Source organism: Plasmodium vivax, chromosome 11 (assembly GCF_000002415.2).
Source record: "Plasmodium vivax chromosome 11, whole genome shotgun sequence".
Lineage (NCBI taxonomy): Eukaryota > Apicomplexa > Aconoidasida > Haemosporida > Plasmodiidae > Plasmodium > Plasmodium vivax.
In genome coordinates, this window is record NC_009916.1 from 984892 (window position 1) to 1001196 (window position 16305).

The 16305-nt window shown below is 43.8% G+C and overlaps 5 protein-coding genes across 5 annotated transcripts, besides 10 other annotated features; 2 read left to right on the plus strand and 3 right to left on the minus strand.

Moving 5' to 3' along the window:
- Positions 1–94: 94 nt before the first annotated feature.
- Positions 95–2592, minus strand: PVX_114410 (oxidoreductase, short-chain dehydrogenase family, putative; the record flags this gene model as incomplete). The annotated part of the gene is made up of 8 exons (XM_001616220.1): positions 2385–2592; positions 1982–2193; positions 1713–1842; positions 1320–1432; positions 1030–1196; positions 780–907; positions 487–639; positions 95–278 (listed from the first exon to the last, which is right to left on the minus strand). Exons 1-8 carry the CDS (start codon positions 2483–2485, stop codon positions 95–97), a joined length of 1188 nt encoding a protein of 395 aa, XP_001616270.1. The 5' UTR covers positions 2486–2592.
- A 1308-nt stretch (positions 2593–3900) lies between these two features.
- Positions 3901–3935: a microsatellite.
- A 432-nt stretch (positions 3936–4367) lies between these two features.
- Positions 4368–9008, plus strand: PVX_114405 (hypothetical protein, conserved; the record flags this gene model as incomplete). Its single annotated transcript, XM_001616219.1, has 1 exon — positions 4368–9008. One exon carries the CDS (start codon positions 4368–4370, stop codon positions 9006–9008), a length of 4641 nt encoding a protein of 1546 aa, XP_001616269.1.
- Positions 4460–4481: a microsatellite.
- Positions 5183–5217: a microsatellite.
- Positions 5817–5855: a microsatellite.
- Positions 6262–6283: a microsatellite.
- Positions 6407–6507: a microsatellite.
- A 638-nt stretch (positions 9009–9646) lies between the features above and the next one.
- Positions 9647–9677: a microsatellite.
- Positions 9678–10078: 401 nt separating this feature from the next.
- PVX_114400 (hypothetical protein, conserved) lies at positions 10079–11141 on the minus strand (the record flags this gene model as incomplete). The annotated part of the gene is made up of 2 exons (XM_001616218.1): positions 10079–10146; positions 10334–11141. The coding sequence occupies 2 exons, from the start codon at positions 11139–11141 to the stop codon at positions 10079–10081; spliced, it is 876 nt and encodes a 291-aa protein (XP_001616268.1).
- Positions 10569–10588: a microsatellite.
- A 1603-nt stretch (positions 11142–12744) lies between the features above and the next one.
- On the minus strand, positions 12745–15028 carry PVX_114395 (hypothetical protein, conserved; the record flags this gene model as incomplete). The annotated part of the gene is made up of 1 exon (XM_001616217.1): positions 12745–15028. Exon 1 carries the CDS (start codon positions 14572–14574, stop codon positions 12745–12747), a length of 1830 nt encoding a protein of 609 aa, XP_001616267.1. The 5' UTR covers positions 14575–15028.
- Positions 14064–14088: a microsatellite.
- Positions 14769–14804: a microsatellite.
- Positions 15029–15370: 342 nt separating the features above from the next.
- PVX_114390 (hypothetical protein, conserved) lies at positions 15371–16157 on the plus strand. Its single transcript, XM_001616216.1, has one exon. The coding sequence runs from the start codon at positions 15552–15554 to the stop codon at positions 15831–15833; it is 282 nt and encodes a 93-aa protein (XP_001616266.1). The 5' UTR covers positions 15371–15551; the 3' UTR covers positions 15834–16157.
- Positions 16158–16305: the final 148 nt, after the last annotated feature.

Sequence of the window (16305 nt, forward strand, 5' to 3'; positions counted from 1 at the left end):
CACCAGATGGCGCTCCTTGTTGGGGGTCGCCAGCCGCCCCTAACCATCGCGCCTATGTTTTTAATTTTCCCAACAATTTTGCGTCACCGACGATTTAACAAATCAACTGCTTTCGCGGCAACCAAATTTGAGCATAAATTGCGGCGTAACTGCGGCGTGACTGCGGGTGTACCTCGGACTTCTGCAGGTCCAGCGCGTAGCTCCTGACATAGTCCACCTTGCAGTCGGAGTAGTAGGAGCCCTTGGCCAGCTTCTCTCGATCTAGGAGGCACACATATCTGCGGTGTGCGTGGGGAAAAAAAAATAAAAAAAATGAAATAAAATAAAATAAAATAAAATCCACACTGATGCGTGCATATATACACACGTGAACCCCCTCTACCGCATATGCCATACTGTGCCCCCATCGCGGGGAAGAAACAGAAAACGCTCGCGCAGGGGGTCCCCCACCACGCGCTTCATAACGACGCAACAAGGCAAGCTTACAGAATGGTCTGGGCGCCTTGCAGGGGGGATTTGGAGAAAATTAAATTTTTGGCCAGGGCCCTGAACCAGCTTTGCTCATTCCGGAAGAGTTCAGTGCGCACCAGCCCCGGGTTAATGGACACCGTGCACGCCTTGGTCTTTTCGTTCTCAAATCTGGGGGGCAAAAGAGGGGAGAGAAAAATGGCGACACGAAAGAAGGTACATAAATGCATACACATCTGCGTATGTGCACCTATTTGGGGGCGCGCCTTTTCCATCGCTGTCACAGCACAGTTGCCTCTTCCCCTTTTTACCTCCTCTGCAACTGCTGCGTGTAGTAAAGCATGCAGAGCTTGGAAAAGTTGTACTCCCGTCGGTACAGCAAATTCGAGTTGGTATTCTTCGTGGAGTTCTTTTCGCATATGAAATTGTAGTTTACGTCCTGCAGTGGGGTGTGCCGCGCAGTGGAGTGGGTACTTTTCCCAAGGGGGAGGGGTTCACTCTTCCTCATGTACTTCATTTTTTTTTCATTCGTAATTATTTCAAAAGGAGCACATTGCTTACCGATTCTCTTAACATGCTGTGCGCTATGCTGCTCAGATTTACAACCAGCGTGTCCGATGCTACGATGCGCTTGTGAAGCAACTTGGTTAAGTAGAAATGGCCGAGGTAGTTAATGAAGAAGGTCCTTTCCAGCCCATTTACGTACTCAAGCTTTTGGCTCACAAATCCTGGGATGGTATGTAGTGGAGTTTTATGGGGGTTATGCTAAGACAGAGGTGATAGGGGGAGGGGAATGCGGCGAGCAATTGCTCAAAGCCACAGATGATTGGGAAAAAAAATAGACACTTTACCCGCATTGTTGACTAGAATATCTATTTTGGGGAATTTGCTGAGTATCTGACTGGCGCAGCTTTCTACGCTTTTGTAGCTTGCCAAGTCCAGTTGCACACAGTGGATCTTGGCGCTGCGCGTGGGGGGAGGGGCGTGTGGCAATGGGTGCGTCCGAGCAGCGGTTCAAATAAAGCGGTTCACGTAAAGCGGTTCACGTAAAGCGGTTCACGTAAAGCGGTTCACGTAAAGCGGTTCACGTAAAGCGGTTCACGTAAAGCGGTTCACGTAAAGCGGTTCACGTAAAACGGTTCATGTAAAGCGATTCATGTAAAGCGATTCATGTGCCGCTAATCACATGCTGCTTTTTCCATGCCGCTGTTCCACGCCGCTCACTCCCACGCTCATTTTCTTACTCGGGGTATCTGGTCAACAAGTCCGTCTTCACAAATTCCATGTGCTCCACCGACCGGCAGGCCAAAACCACTTCGCACCCGAGCTTCACAAATTCAGTTACGGCGGCTAGCCCGATTCCCTTATACCCCCCTGCCAAAAAAAAAAAAAAAATTCGCAGCAATAAAATTGCCAGAAAAAAGAAAGTGCACACCGCGCAAAGGGGACACCATAGCAATGGTGTAGAGGACTAATGGTTGGTTAAGCGACCCATCTTATGGCATTCACTTACCCGTCACAATAACGCACTTTCCTCTTAACAAAGGCGCATTTTTCATGACCCTTTTGGAAGTACCACCAACGTTCGTCACGCATAAGAGGTAGTAGTACGTGAGAATGACTGAGATGTTTGTGACGCATTCGTAAATTTTATCATCAACTGAAGACAAGTTGGAATGCTTTTTTTGAAGAACGTAGATCAGCACTTTATAGAGGGGTAAAAACCTGCATATGTGGGGGAGGCGGCAACAGGGCACAATGAACACCGGTGGAGAGGTGTGTGCAGGGGTATATTCGAGGGAGTTACTCCTACACATGTGCGGAGTTATCTGTGCATATATAAACAAACGCATAGCTTAAGAAACGACACCACGTCGGCAGTTTCTTGAACAGATGACATGCGAAATGTGCATCACCAGATTACTCCTGAGACTAGGATAAATATGAGGAACCGTTTCAATGAGGGGTCGATCAGAATAACCCCGAGAAATGATCTCGCTTTGTTTTTCACTTCCATTTTTTTTTTTTTTATTTCGTCATTCGTGGGTTATGCCTTTAGTCAAAATTGAGCTTACGTAGGGACCTTCCAAATGTATGTTTTACGCGCGCATATTGTATGATTTGAAAAAAAAAAAAAAAAAAAATTGACCATCGCAGTGGAGCTGCTTAGCATTAACTGGAAAACGTTTTTATGGCGCCCATCTTGGGAGACTTAAATTGGCAAAACGAAAAAAAAAAATTCCGACTTTTACTCATGGGTGAGGGGTGTATAGGCGTATAGCCGTATAGCCGCATAGGTGTACCTATGGGGAGGGCACAAGCCAAGTGCGCACATCGCGTATGCAGCATAGCCTTCGCAAATACCTAACCGTGGGGGCTGTGGATTGGGGTGAAGGCATTTGCCCTATTCAAAAAAAAAAAAAAAAAAAAAAAAAAACAGTTGCATCATTTTGCTACTTTCTTTCGCCTGTTTGTTCTTTTCTGTGCACACATGCTGTATAGGAATGTTAAAATGACAGGTGCTGTGTTGCTCGACGGGCATATTGCCCCATGTGCTGCTGTGCACATACATATACAAATGTACATATGTACATATGTTCATAAATGCATCGTGCATTCCTTTTCTTCCTACGTATAACTCGCGCCGCGACATTTTGGCAACCATTTTTTTTTTCTCTTCCTTTTGCTGCATGTGCATTATTTTTGCTGTAGATAGCGTGGGTGCATATAACTGCGCTGCTATATCAGCGAAAATTTTTTCTCGTCGTTTTGCCATTGCAAAAATGTATGTAAAGCGCGTGGATGGTACGTGATTACGCAGTTTAACTGTTTTTTTTTTTTTTTATTGCGAGAGAGTCCGCGTACACCGCCGCTATCCTGTGCTGAATCTTTTTTTTTTTTTTCTTCCCTCTGTAGTGTGAAGTGCCTTTTTGCAATTGCATTTATTCGCTCATTCGCTCGCCCACCGAGATGACTCCTCGAGTAATTTTTGCATTTATATATCTACGCAGTTGATTCACGAGTTGACGATTTAAACAAATGACCAAGTGACCGAATGGCCGAATGACCGACTGACCGATTGACCGAATGACCGAATGACCGAATGACCGAATGACCGAATGACCGAATGACCGATTGCCCAATTGACGAGTTCACAATTTCACGAGTTGACCATTTGACGAGTTGACCAATTAACCAATTGACTAATTAACTAATTCATTGTTTTTTTAATTTAATTTTTTTCTACATTTTTTGCCGCGTCGTTTATGCCATTTCGCTGCGCGTACCTGTGTACTTTTTTTTTTCTTTCACAATTTTTGCTTCGTTTAGCTGTATAGTTTTTTTTACCTCCCCGCTGCTTCTGTCACTACTTCTTTGTCACTTCTTCTCTGTCACTTCTTCTCTGTCACTTTTTCTCTTTCACTTCTTTGTCACTTCTCTGCCGCTTCTCCCCTGTCACTTCTCCCCCTTGTTCGCTCACCCCCCCCAAACATCGCTCCCTCGCGCTAGTGCCTGCGCACCAATTTCAAAGCGAAAACTGGGCACCCTTGCTAGCGCAATGTGTTTACATATACGCACACATACTTTAAAAAAAAAACACACACACAGTTGTTGCTTTTATTTTTCAAACACGTAATGAACGACTCACACACATGACCTGTTGACCGTCCACACCGCCGTCACGCCACGCCACGCACAAGAGTTTCCTATGCACGTTGTATTCCCGCACCGTTATACGCGTTCCGCCTCACCAGCCGAATTGTTCACTTGAATAATTTTTTTTAATCCCATTTTAAAGTATATTCGTTGGAGAAGTCGTAGCTGTCATTTTGTGAATAGAAGTTCACGCCCAGTTTGTACTACTACAATTTGCCGCGTCTCACCCCTTTTCCTGCAAGATGAATTCCAAGATAGTGGAGGTGCTGAACCTGATCGACGAGAAGTCGTTCAAGAAATGCGAAAAGGTGATAGCAGCTGGGTTGAAGGCCAAGAAGAATGAAAAGCTGTACCTGCTGTTGAAATGTCTGCTCCATTCGCACGTGAACGAGATAGACGAGTGCAAGCAGCTGCTGGAGACGCTGGAAGTAGATGACTCGGACGAAAATGCGTTTTACATACTAAGGACCATATACACGAATTTGAACGAAGGTGGAAAGTTAATCCATTTGTATGAAGAGAAAATGAAGAAGGCAGAATCGGATAAGAAGGGCCTGAGCATCACCAATGGAAGTAGTAGCGGTAACGTTGGGAGCGCCATCGTAAGCAGGAGCAACCACATCAACGCTAGTAGCAACAGCGTCAGTACGTATGTCAGTAGTAACAACACGAGGGTGGCACAAAAGGAAAAAGTGGATGTAGAAAGAATTCTGAGGAACCTTTTTGATTACTGCCTAAATACGAGTTTTTTCAAAAAAGGAAGCAATTTGTCCTTAAAACTGTATAAGCAGACGAACGACTCAAAGTATCTCCTCTACAACAGCTACCTCCTGTACATGAACAACTCAAGCAACAGCACACAAATCTATAACTTGGCACTCAACTTTTTAAAAAATTATAAATGTTACAGTAACAATAAAGTCACAGAGAACTTTTCCTTTTTTTTAGTGTTTTTTTTTATTAACATCAAATTGAGAAATTATGAAGAGTGCATCAAGATACTGGAATACGCCAAGAGCAACAACTTCTTCCTCAACCCTTTGCAGTACCAGGTGTACAAGCTGTATGTACAATTTATTTTTAGCAAGCTAGAGAGCTGCATTTCCGTTTTAGCAGAACTGATAAAGGAGCTCCCCGAAAACAGCGACTACTACATCCTCTACATAGACCTCATCATTTATCTGCTGAACAAACAGAACCCAGATTTGGAGGTGGAGAACATTTTTAATCTTTACAAAAACGATTTGATGTACTTAGAGTTCTTTCAAAAGTGCTTCATACATTTGTGCGTGCAGAAGGTTCAGGCGTTTCCGGAGAGTATTTCCACCTTCTGGAGCTGCATCGAGGGGGAGAAGCAGGACGGGAAGGACGGGAAGGATGGGAAGGACGGGAAGGATGGGAAGGACGGGAAGGATGGGAAGGACGGGTCGGGGGGCTACTACACCGATGTGATGAACCTGGTCCTCTCGCTGAACCAGGTGAGCGCCAGCGCGGAGAACGAGGCGGGAAGCGGGCCAAATGAGGCCGGAGGCAGCGGCGCGGATGGGGAAAGTGGCCAGAACGATTTCGGAAGTGATAATAGCGATGCGGCAAGTAGCCATCACGGAGGGGGAAGCAAACGAAAGGGCAGGCGGGAATACCACGCACCCTTCGAAAGCATAATGAACAAATTGGAGAGCCTAATAGAGGAGTACAAAAATGATGTTCTGAAGATCTACAAGAGCCACGATGTGAAGGTGTACCTATACATGCTACTCTCCTTTGTGCTAAAAGAAAGCAGAAATTATAATATGTTTTATTCGATTAAAAATCACCTCAGCCTTTTGAAAGATGACATGATAGCTATCCTCATCGTGTTCGTGAAAATCATTTTGAAGAAGCTATACGTAGCGATTAGCACCGAAATGAAGGCCCTATCGGTGGAAAGCTTCCCTCGAAATGAAGTGAAGAGGGAAATACAAAAAAATATTCTCCTCTTCTACAAGCAGATATACAACTTTGAAAAGCTCCTCTACGTGTTGTATAAGAAAGATGTGCACGAATCGTTTAACCGAGTATTTTCTATGTTCATTCAAGTGACCAATAATATGGAACTGAAGCTGCGGGATGATAACTTCGTTGTGCTGCTGGTCGAAATGGCTTTATACCTAGACAAGTACAATCTCTGCCAGTCCGAGCAGAAGAGCAGCTTCGACGAGGCGGTGGCGCACATGCACAGCGTGGTCAACAGCAGGTGTGGCGAGTTGAACCTCGGGGGGTGCAAAAGCGTCGACGAGTTTCTGGGCCCCATTGGCTCCTACGAGTGCGCAGTGGTGGAAGGTGCCAGCGCGGCGGATGCAGCAACCGCGCAGGGGAACAACCCAGAGGTGTATCACATCCCGAGCGTCCAGAACGGAAGCACCACCATTTTTGAGTTGCACGGGGAGGAGAAGAGCGAGAGAGACATCCAGCTGACCAACCGGGCGTACTACATCGCCGCCCTGAGCGTTCTGAAGTACTCCTACAATTACCGCATCCGCATGACGGAGAAGGAGAATGAAGAGAAGAAGGTGAAGCCCATTCTGAACAACGACTACATAAATGTACTTGTCCTGATGATATACCTGAACAACGTGATAGGAAACTTCACCAATTTTTCAACCCTAATTGATAGGCTGAACATAAAGAACATTCAGCTGATTACCTACTCCCCAATTTTGTTTATACACACGTATAGCTACTCCTACTTTAGCTATGCAGAAAATTTGCTAAAAAATATTTTGAATTATTACAATGTGCAGCAGGGAAATCTGAAGAGCTCAGTCTCCAAGTGCTTTCAAAATAACTCCGTGTTTAAGGTGAACGAAATTGTGAATGCCTACTTTTTGAACTCCTCGAATATTATATTTTATTTCATTAAATTGTTATACATTTTTAAGAAGCAGTTGGAGGCAGCGAGGGGTGGGTTTCACTTCGGCATGTTTGGAAGTGTGAAAAAGGACTACGCAATTCATAATGAGTACTGCACGAAGTTTCCCCCCATGAAGGATGCCTCCAATAGTAGGAGCAGAAGTGAGAAAGCGAATGGGGCAAGGAAGGCGGCCAACGGAGAGACCGCAGGTGATAAGGAGGTGGCCCCCAACTTGGGCAGCACGAAGGGTAGCCCAGAAGATGGGCATAAAACCTCCTCCCAGAGCAACCTCCCCATCAGAAACGAATTCTTCAGTATGCTAAAACGACTGAATGAGGACATCCTGCAGGAGGAGCACGACTTTAAGAGCAACTACTCTAAGCTGATGCTAGACAAGTTTAACTTCCTCACGATAGACAACCAGACGATTCTAATAAAATATAACGTCCCCTCTTTTAGATTCACCCTTTACAAATCGTATGACACCTTTTTTTACAACCACATTCTGTACGAGGCACTGAACCCATTGGAGGAGTTCCACTTCCTGAAGGACATCAAAATTTTGAACACCACTGAGGCGAATAGCGTCAACCTGCTGAAGGATATTAAGACCGTCTACCCAATGATACTCTTGTCGAACTTTTACAATTTGAAAGGCAGCGTTTATATAACTAGCCATGAGAACATTCTTGGTTGCAAAAACATGGGGGATGTCCTTCACAACAGCGATAGGAACGTTTCACATGAATCTCTGCAGAGTAACAACGAGGTGCCCTTTGACAAGATCAAGGAGCATGCCAGCTACAGCATCAGCGACCACGAAATCAACTTCTTCATAAACAACAACATCTATGTGAGCTTCGATAAGGATAACTACAACTACCGCAATAGGTACATCTTCAAATCGAATAGCCCCAAGTTCCAATTCAATGAGAATTCCTTCTCCTCCCCCTTTAACATTTGCCTGACCGAGCTGTTCAACTACCCCATTCAAACGCTCTACCTGAATGCGGTTATCCTAAACACAGTCATGTATCTGTTCCATAAGTCCTTTTACTACTTCGCCGTTACGGATGAGGCTAAGAAGAAGAAAGTCATCAGCAAGGCCAAGTGTGCCTTTCTCTACCTCACCTATATTGTCTCCTACTATCAGCTAACGGAGGGCCTAACCGATGGGGACCTTCTTTACATGCAAAAGGAGCTGGATGACTTCACCACGGGGGTAGACACATCCCACCTCAAGAGGGAAAACGACCCCGTGAAGAATAACGAGGGGGGAGTTCCCAACCAAGTTTCCCCCTCAGGAGAATCCCCAGCCCGTAATGATAAAAAAACAGCGGGGAAAGATTACATCCCAATTGATCCCCTCTTCAAGAAGAAATACGGCCAAGATGTTTTCAAAAGGTACGAAATTATGCAGGCCGCCTACCACAATGATATTTACAGTAAAAATGCCGCCCTGCATTATAAAAGTGTATTGCTAAATTTGAACATGTACATAAGAATCCTTGCTGGAGATAGCAACGTGAAGGAGTTCACGGACAAGCTGCAATTCCTAGACAACATCATTTACCTCAATGTGTCTAACGAATTAAATGTCTTCAAACAAATTTTGGCAAAGGATGACTCGTACCAAATTATAAACATGTCCTGTCTCTTCAAGCAGTACAACTACCTCGTGCACAACGTCACCATCTTTACTCTAATAATTCAGTCCATTTACAACCAGGGCAGGAAGAAAGTTTGCAATGAAAATAACGTGCTTATCAAAAGTTACCTGATGAGGAAGGTGGCCCTGCTGTGCGACGTGAATAAAAACTTGCTCTCCCTTTCCGAGGTGCTAGACAACTACCAGCCAGTGAAAGCCTCCGAGGTTTTGAAAAAGTTCGAGCTCGAGTTGGCCGCAGAAATCGCCGCCTCCTGCAAGCAGCACGTTTTGAATTTGTACAATTTGTTCAACGGGAAGATGCTCATTATCAAGTCGTACTTGTGACGCCCCGGAAGGCAGCGGTGGAGCGGTAAGCGGTGAGCGGTGAGTGGTGAGCGGTGAGTGGTGATCGGTGAGTGGTAAATGGTGAACGGCGAAGCGGTGAAGAAGAGGGCCACACTGCTAGTCTGCGCCCTGGCCGGCGTGCCATCTCTGCCACGCTCCCACGTCCACCCTTTGAATAATCCTCCCCCGAAACCGCGGCAAATACGTAGACACTTGTTTTCGTGTACATGGGTGGTTGACCCTTTTCCATTTTTAATTAACCATCTTGTATCTCTCAAATTTAAGAAAAAAAAAAAAAAAAAAAAATCCCTTCATTTTTGACACATCCCTTGGGGACTCGCCATAGTTACGCACCCGCCCATTTTAATTAAGAACACTTTTTAAAGCATTTAAAAACTTTTATTTTTACGTCAACCTGAAGTTTTACATTGCAAAAGGGTTTTCGGCCCCGTAGCGCGTCTGCCTACGGAGGTGTTAATCGCAGGGGCGTCGTGACTAAGGCTAACTATCATTCCTCCCATGCTGCAATTCTATGGAGATGCAAAATTTGACGTGTGGGCACACATTTCTGCTCCCGTAAAGTAATGCAAAAGGCAGATTAGCTAGCAAAAAATCGATACGTTAAGGCGCATTTATGCAACACTTCATGCGTTTTTCTTAAAAATGGGGAAAAAGGGGAAACACGCGCGGGAGTGGAGACTCCCCCCCCAGATGGGTAGAATCAGAGCAAACTGAGATGCCAATGGCACAAAATTTACACACGCAGTGCACGCGAAAAAAAGGTAAAAGTTTGGAAAAAAAAAGTTAAGTGCATAGAATCACTGTAATTAGAAAAATGAATCATTCGAATTACCCCCCTGGAGGTACTCCTTTGCGGGGAAAAACCTTATCAGAGACAACAATTAACTATACAAAAAAGGGAAGCATATCATGCGAAAAAAGTTTGAATGGCGAAGGGAGGGGGTACCTCCACGGGGCGATCTTTAAACGCTAAAAGGAGAGACCGTTGGTTCATGTACCCCCCTGCTGATGCACACCCCTTCCGACGTTTGGACACACCGCCGAACTCGTCACCTGTTCAACGTTAAGAACATCACGTAGGTGAAGTACTCACATATGTTATCCACAAGGCTGATTCCTGCGGGGGGAGAGAGGAAAAGAAGGGAAACACATGTGCAGACGCAGCTTCGTGTATATGTATATGTATATGTAAGCATGGCAATTACGCACGAAATGGCGAAATGAATAATTATGAAGGGCGCCCATTTGGGGGGCTTTTCTCCCATTATGGGGCGACCATCTTCGACCCTCCCAAGGTTGCCAACCTGTTTCGGCTTCATCCATGGACTCCTCCTCTTGCTCGAAAAGCTCAAACCTTTTAAAGAAGTTCTCACTATGCTTAGACAACAAATCATCATACTGCACGATATTCTTTTCAATATTTTTCTTTTTATTGAATACGTTTGTCATAAAATAGGAAGTGGCTTCATTTGCCCCATCGTATAATGTTTTCAATTTTGTGAAATTTTCATACACATCATCTTGATCATGCGTGGCTGTTTTATTTTTTTTACTTTTTTTTTTTGACCGTTTGGTGTTGTTCCTTTTTTTGTTCATCTGGTCGCTGCGTTTGTCCGCTTCGGGATTATTTTTCCTGGGGGTCTCGAACCGATCCGACTCATTTGCATGGCTTAATAATTTATTTACATGTTCGGATAGTTCCTGCTTTGCTTCTCTGCTCATTTGAAAAAATTTTTCAAAAGAATCTTCTGCTTTATAAGAATTCGCCGAAGCTATGCTATTTGTCACACTTGTGTTTTTACTAGAAAGAGCAGCTCCGTCTTTCATGGGCACCTTATCGCGTAGGTAGCTTCTACATCGCAACTGTGCGTTCTTTTCACCGCTTCGAAATGGGGTTCGTTTTTCACTCCTGCTGTGGTTTTCTTCGAAATGGGACTTGGACGAGGGTGCTTTTTTTATTCCGTTACGTGAAAGGGGTGGCTCCGTCAATGGCTCACTTAATGGCTTTTTTAACACCCCCCTTTGATCATCATTCGTTTTGCCCCCTAAGGCACTCTCCGACTTATTTCCCCTATGCGGCAGATAATCCCTACTGATTTTAAATTTGCCCATTTTTTCGTGTAAAATATGTTTTCGAAATTAATTCACGCGCGATGTTCTTTCAGACATTCAGCAAAAGGAGTCTCCTGAAAAGGTCTCACATAGAGGTTTTATTTTTTTTTTACCTTACGTGTGCGGCACAACCTGTATTTCTCCTATTTTGACGAAATTAATTATCGCTTGAAAGTGTCTTTTTCCACCTCACTGGCAAATAAATACGCACTCTTCCGTTTTGCGGAGAGTTACTCAAAAAGGAGGGAACGAAAAAGGGCAAAGAAAGGAAAGGGCAAAATGGAAACGAAAAAGGGAAAAAAATGTTCTCCTCATGGTAAGCATTCTGGACAGTTCGCCACTTTTGCAACAATGGATTATTCAATTTGAGCATGTCTTATAAACGTAACAGGGGCTGCAATTTTTTGACACTTGTTCTGCTGGGCGTTGCCTGCAAAAGGTGAAGCGCTTTGAGCAGCACCAAAAGTTTTTTTTTTTTTTTTTGCAGCTCCCCAAACGGGCTAGCTATTTCTGAAAAAAAAAAAAAAAAAAAATTAACAAGCTAACAAGCCAACAGATTGACAGAGCTGCGTATCAATTTAAATTATCAAACGTGTTCCACGGAGTAGAGACAAGGCGAATGTGTGCAACGTGGCTTTCTTTCCCGTTCCTTTCTTTTATAATGGGCGAAATGTTCCACGTATGCTTAAATATGCCTAGTTCTACTACGCTGTTGTTGGCTATTTCGAGGAGCTTCTTTATTTATAACGCCGTTTTTTTGTATGAACGTTTAGAATTTTTTTTTTTTTCATAAATTTTGAGCAAACTTTGCTAAAATGTCCATTTTTGTATGAACGTTCATAACTTTTTTTTTCTCCATTTTTTTGGCACCTCTCCCCTTCGTCTACATAAAATCTTACGAAGAGATAAAAATGTTTGAGGAAAGCACCAAATAATGTCACGGTGGAGAGAGCGCAAAGGCGAAGTGGAAAAAGGGGAGTCACATCTTTGTCTGAATATGTGCCCTGTAAATAGGACACCATCGCGCAACACTGGGTTGTGGAAAACACAAGGGGAAATCTCAACCCCTGCTGCTGGAAACTTAAAAATTACCAAAAAGTGAGTTAAAAGTTATAGCTGCATTTTTCTGTATGTTGACATTTTTAACATTTCGCAGAAAAATGCAGCAACAAACGTAAACATAGCACAAACGGAAAAGAAGCGAAATGAATAAGGGAAGAGTGCAGGGATGGTACGAAATTGTTCGTTGATAAAAAATTAAAAAAAAGAAAGCATATGCATAGGACGGAAAAAAAACATATAGGTGGGGGGGAAATAAAACATGCTGCGTTTCACAAAGACGTTACTTCGTAACTGCGCGAATGGAACAAAAGTTGGGCAAAGATGAGCAAAATTGGGCAAAATTGGGGGAGGGGGGTGACAAAGGCACATATTGCAAATCAGAGCAAAGGCAAATGTACATATGTGCGATACGAAAAAATTAAAAAATCAGGCAGAGCTGCTCAAAGTACAATGTATTAATGTGTTCCCTATTTCATTCGGGGGTGGTCATCGGGGAGATGTAATGGCAAAGGTGTGTGCATGTACACACGCGCACACCGCGTCAGGGGTCCTTCGTCTCCTCGTCGAGGAACTCCAAGAACTGGTCTGATATAGTTTTCTCCTGCATGGCCACGCCCTCTATGATATTTTTAATGCCCAGAATGTCACACAAAATGAGGAACACTTGATTTTTAATATTGCTGGCTTTTAGAGAGTCACGACTATTTTTTAGCATTTCCATAATGATTTGTTTGTCTACGTGATTTTCTTGGCAGTATTTGGTAAGCTTCTTCCTATCCTCATTAAACTTGCTGGTGTGTTCCAGTTTCGTTTGCATTACGCTGATATCATTTTGCAGAAGGTCCTTTTCGCGAACCATCTCTTCTATAATTTTATTTTTGCTATTTATTTCTCTTTTATATTTTTCCACATCTTCTTCCAGCTCTTGAAATGAGAAGAGGCGTTCCTTACTTTTAATAATTTCTGCCTCCAGATATTTTATCTTATCATTTAGAAGGTCTATTTTGACATTATTTTCTTCCTTCATCGATTTGATGATATTTTTCAAATCGATCTTCGCTTCGCTTATGCAGAAGTCTTCCTCTCTGCATTCGATGAGGGAACTTTTTTTGGGAAAAAATTCGCTCCTTCTGTGTAGCTCTGTAGTAAATAAATCCCTTTCGCTTACATCCATAGATTTGCTATACGCTAAATGGTTCTTTGTAAAATATGTGGACGTTTCTCCATTTTGAAAAACACAATTTTTGCACTTATCTGGGGAGTTATACACATTGTTGTTGACGTCACTTGGGCGGTGCATGACTGCTTCGTTTCCCCCTGCTATGCCGACCACCCCTTCTGTGCTTCCACTTTTCCCGTTCTCTCCATCTACACGGGGGTTAAAATGGTCACTCTTGGTATTGTACTGGTAACAGTTTGTGCTGCCCTCCTCCCGTTTGTTCAAATGTGGACTGCAAACAAAACCTTCGTGATGGATCACTTGATGATAATGGGTGCTCTGCTCATTCGCGTTTTCAAAATTACTCTGTGCGTTATGATGGGAGGAAAGAACCGTTTCTTCTCTCCCCTGAGCAGAAGTGCCCATCCCATCTGCTGCACTTGCTGCACTATGAAGGGCGTCCACCCCCTGTTCGGCGCCTTTATAAGTCAGAAGCGCAGGTCCTTCCTTTTCTTCCTCCTTCTGCTGAGGGAGACTACTATTGGCACTTCCTTGCCAATTTGGATTATAATTACGGTGTAGAGAGAGTGGGTCGCTACTCCCACTGCGTTGGGCAAAGTTCCCAATTTTTAGGATGTTAAGAAAGAGGTGCGTTACGCTATGCTCGTATTCTTCCTTGCTCATTTGAGTGAACTCCATTTTCTCCAAAAGGCTTATGTTTAAAAATTTTGTTAAAATGAGAAGCATGTATTTGCTTATGTACACAAAATTCAATAGAAGAAAATCTTTTTTTCGATCGTCTGCTGTGTAGTAATCAATTTGGTATTCGTTAATTAGCAGCTGCACTTTTTCGTTCCTCATCAGGTTGTCAAACAGAGTTATGCTATTTACTATTTCTTCGTACAGGGCATTTTTCCTGTCCACTGCGTTGGGGGGGCCCTCAAGGCTGCCACTCTGGGTGGTACCGCTAGTAGTAGCGATTGCTTTAACTGGGGAACTGCTCACACTGTACACAGCTTGAGACAAAACCTTCTTCGCATTGGAACCACCATGTTGCAATTCCCCCTTTGTCAAGTCATCCTCATCCTTACTCGCACTGCTTCCCTTCGCGTTTGTGCCTTTTTCACTCACAAATAATGAATCATCCTCTGTGAGAATCACATTTTGGATGTTTTGCATCGCCTTGTTGAGTTTATGCCACGCATTTTGCATCTCTCCAAATGGGTTTATTCAAAAAAAGGGGGGGAAAAAAGGCCACACTATACAAACGAACGAACGTCTGTTTTTCCTATTTCGTGGTAACAAAGTTCCTACGTTTTTATGTAACTACTTTTTTGCATGCCTTCTAACTGGGGGGTGGGGAGGCATAATCACATTTCTATAGGCATTTCATACATATTGCCTTTACGTTGCTATGAACAGATGCTAGCACGATGCTTTGCTTAAAAGTAGGGAGCTTTAAAAGGATATTTGACGAAACGAAAAAAAAGGCACTTTTGAAAAGAAGGCAGAATGGGAACTGCGCAATTTTACTATGTAACCCCAACTTTGTTTTGGTTGAGGTGTAAAGGATTAAGCATTTCACCTTCCGCTTTGCCTTTTTTTTTTTTCTCATTTCTTCCTTCCGATTGGTTAATCCGTTCGTGACAACTACCCCTTTGTGTTACTTTAGCCAGCTCATCATCGGAGCGAATTAATTGCTCAGTTCTTTTTTTCTTGGCCCGTTCTATGTGACGCTTCCGTGTGGCCTGGGCGCGTATGAAGGGTGCGCAACGGATGGTATACCCGCGCTCCCCTGGGAGGGAAAAAAAAAAAAAACACTCCGCGTGTATGCATATTTGCAAATATGCACATTGGCCTTCCTACTTAAGCGTTAGGAAGTCACCATAAGCATCCCATTTTTGTCAGTTCTGCCAGAATTGCCATTTTTTTTTTTTTTTTTTGTTAAGCCAAATTAGGAACCCTCCCCTTCCGCACCAAAACAACCCTCTGAAGAAGTTACAAGTTGGCAAGTCACTCAGAAGAGCACACAACGCACAGGCGCCTATGCAGAGGAGAATCATCACACATTTAAATGCATACGGGTATTCTCGCTTAGGTGCGTAGATTCCTACCAAGCAGCAGCTTACACGTGGAAGGGCCGCTTCCCACCTGCCACATCACTCAAGCGAAGAAAGGGGAAAACCAAAATGGGGAAGGCAAACATAAAGGACTACGGAAACGTGTGCAAGTGGTTTAAAAGGCTGAGCACCAAGAAGTCCATGCCATTGCTACCGGAGAAAAAGGAAGAGAGGCTGAAAAGGTTTACGAACTTTTCCCTTTACCATATAATGGAAAAGTACGAGTTCGTTCCGAACCTTCTCCTGCAGACGGAGTATTTGTACCCTCTTCTGCAGAAGAGCCCCGAGGCCCTGAGGCAGTCCTACTTTAACCACTACAAGCTGTCGAGCGAGGGCAACCGGGCGAAGTAGTGGCAATGACGGCAGAGGTGGGTGAGCAAGCACGCGGAAGGGGGCAGCCCCCAGTTGATCGTTACCCCAGGTGACCACGCCAGTTGGTAAGAAGGGCAACACAAAGGATGGGCCGTCCTCCAAATGAGGTTAACACAAACCGCCCAATTTTCGCTACTTCCACTTTTGGGGCAACTACACATTGCGCGCGTTTTTTTTTACATCCTTCTACAGTATGTGGTTATTACTCTCGCCAAGCAATACCATCACCTGCGTTGCGAAGCTGTCCAAATTTGCACTTTTTTTTTGTTATAAATGCAAAATTGAGGAAAGCTTCCTCAACCATTTCACCAACTTTTGCTGCCACTGAGTTAACCCTTTTGGGGCCATAAAATGGGCAGCGAGGTTTGCATTCGCGCCTCTACGCAAAAAAAAAAAAAAAATAAAAAAAAAAAATAAAAAAAAAAAAAACGCATAAACATATACATGGAAA

Coding starts and splice junctions, on each gene's coding strand:
- PVX_114390 (XM_001616216.1), top strand. CDS start 15,552: ATGGGGAAGGCAAACATAAAGGACTACGGAAACGTGTGCAAGTGGTTT.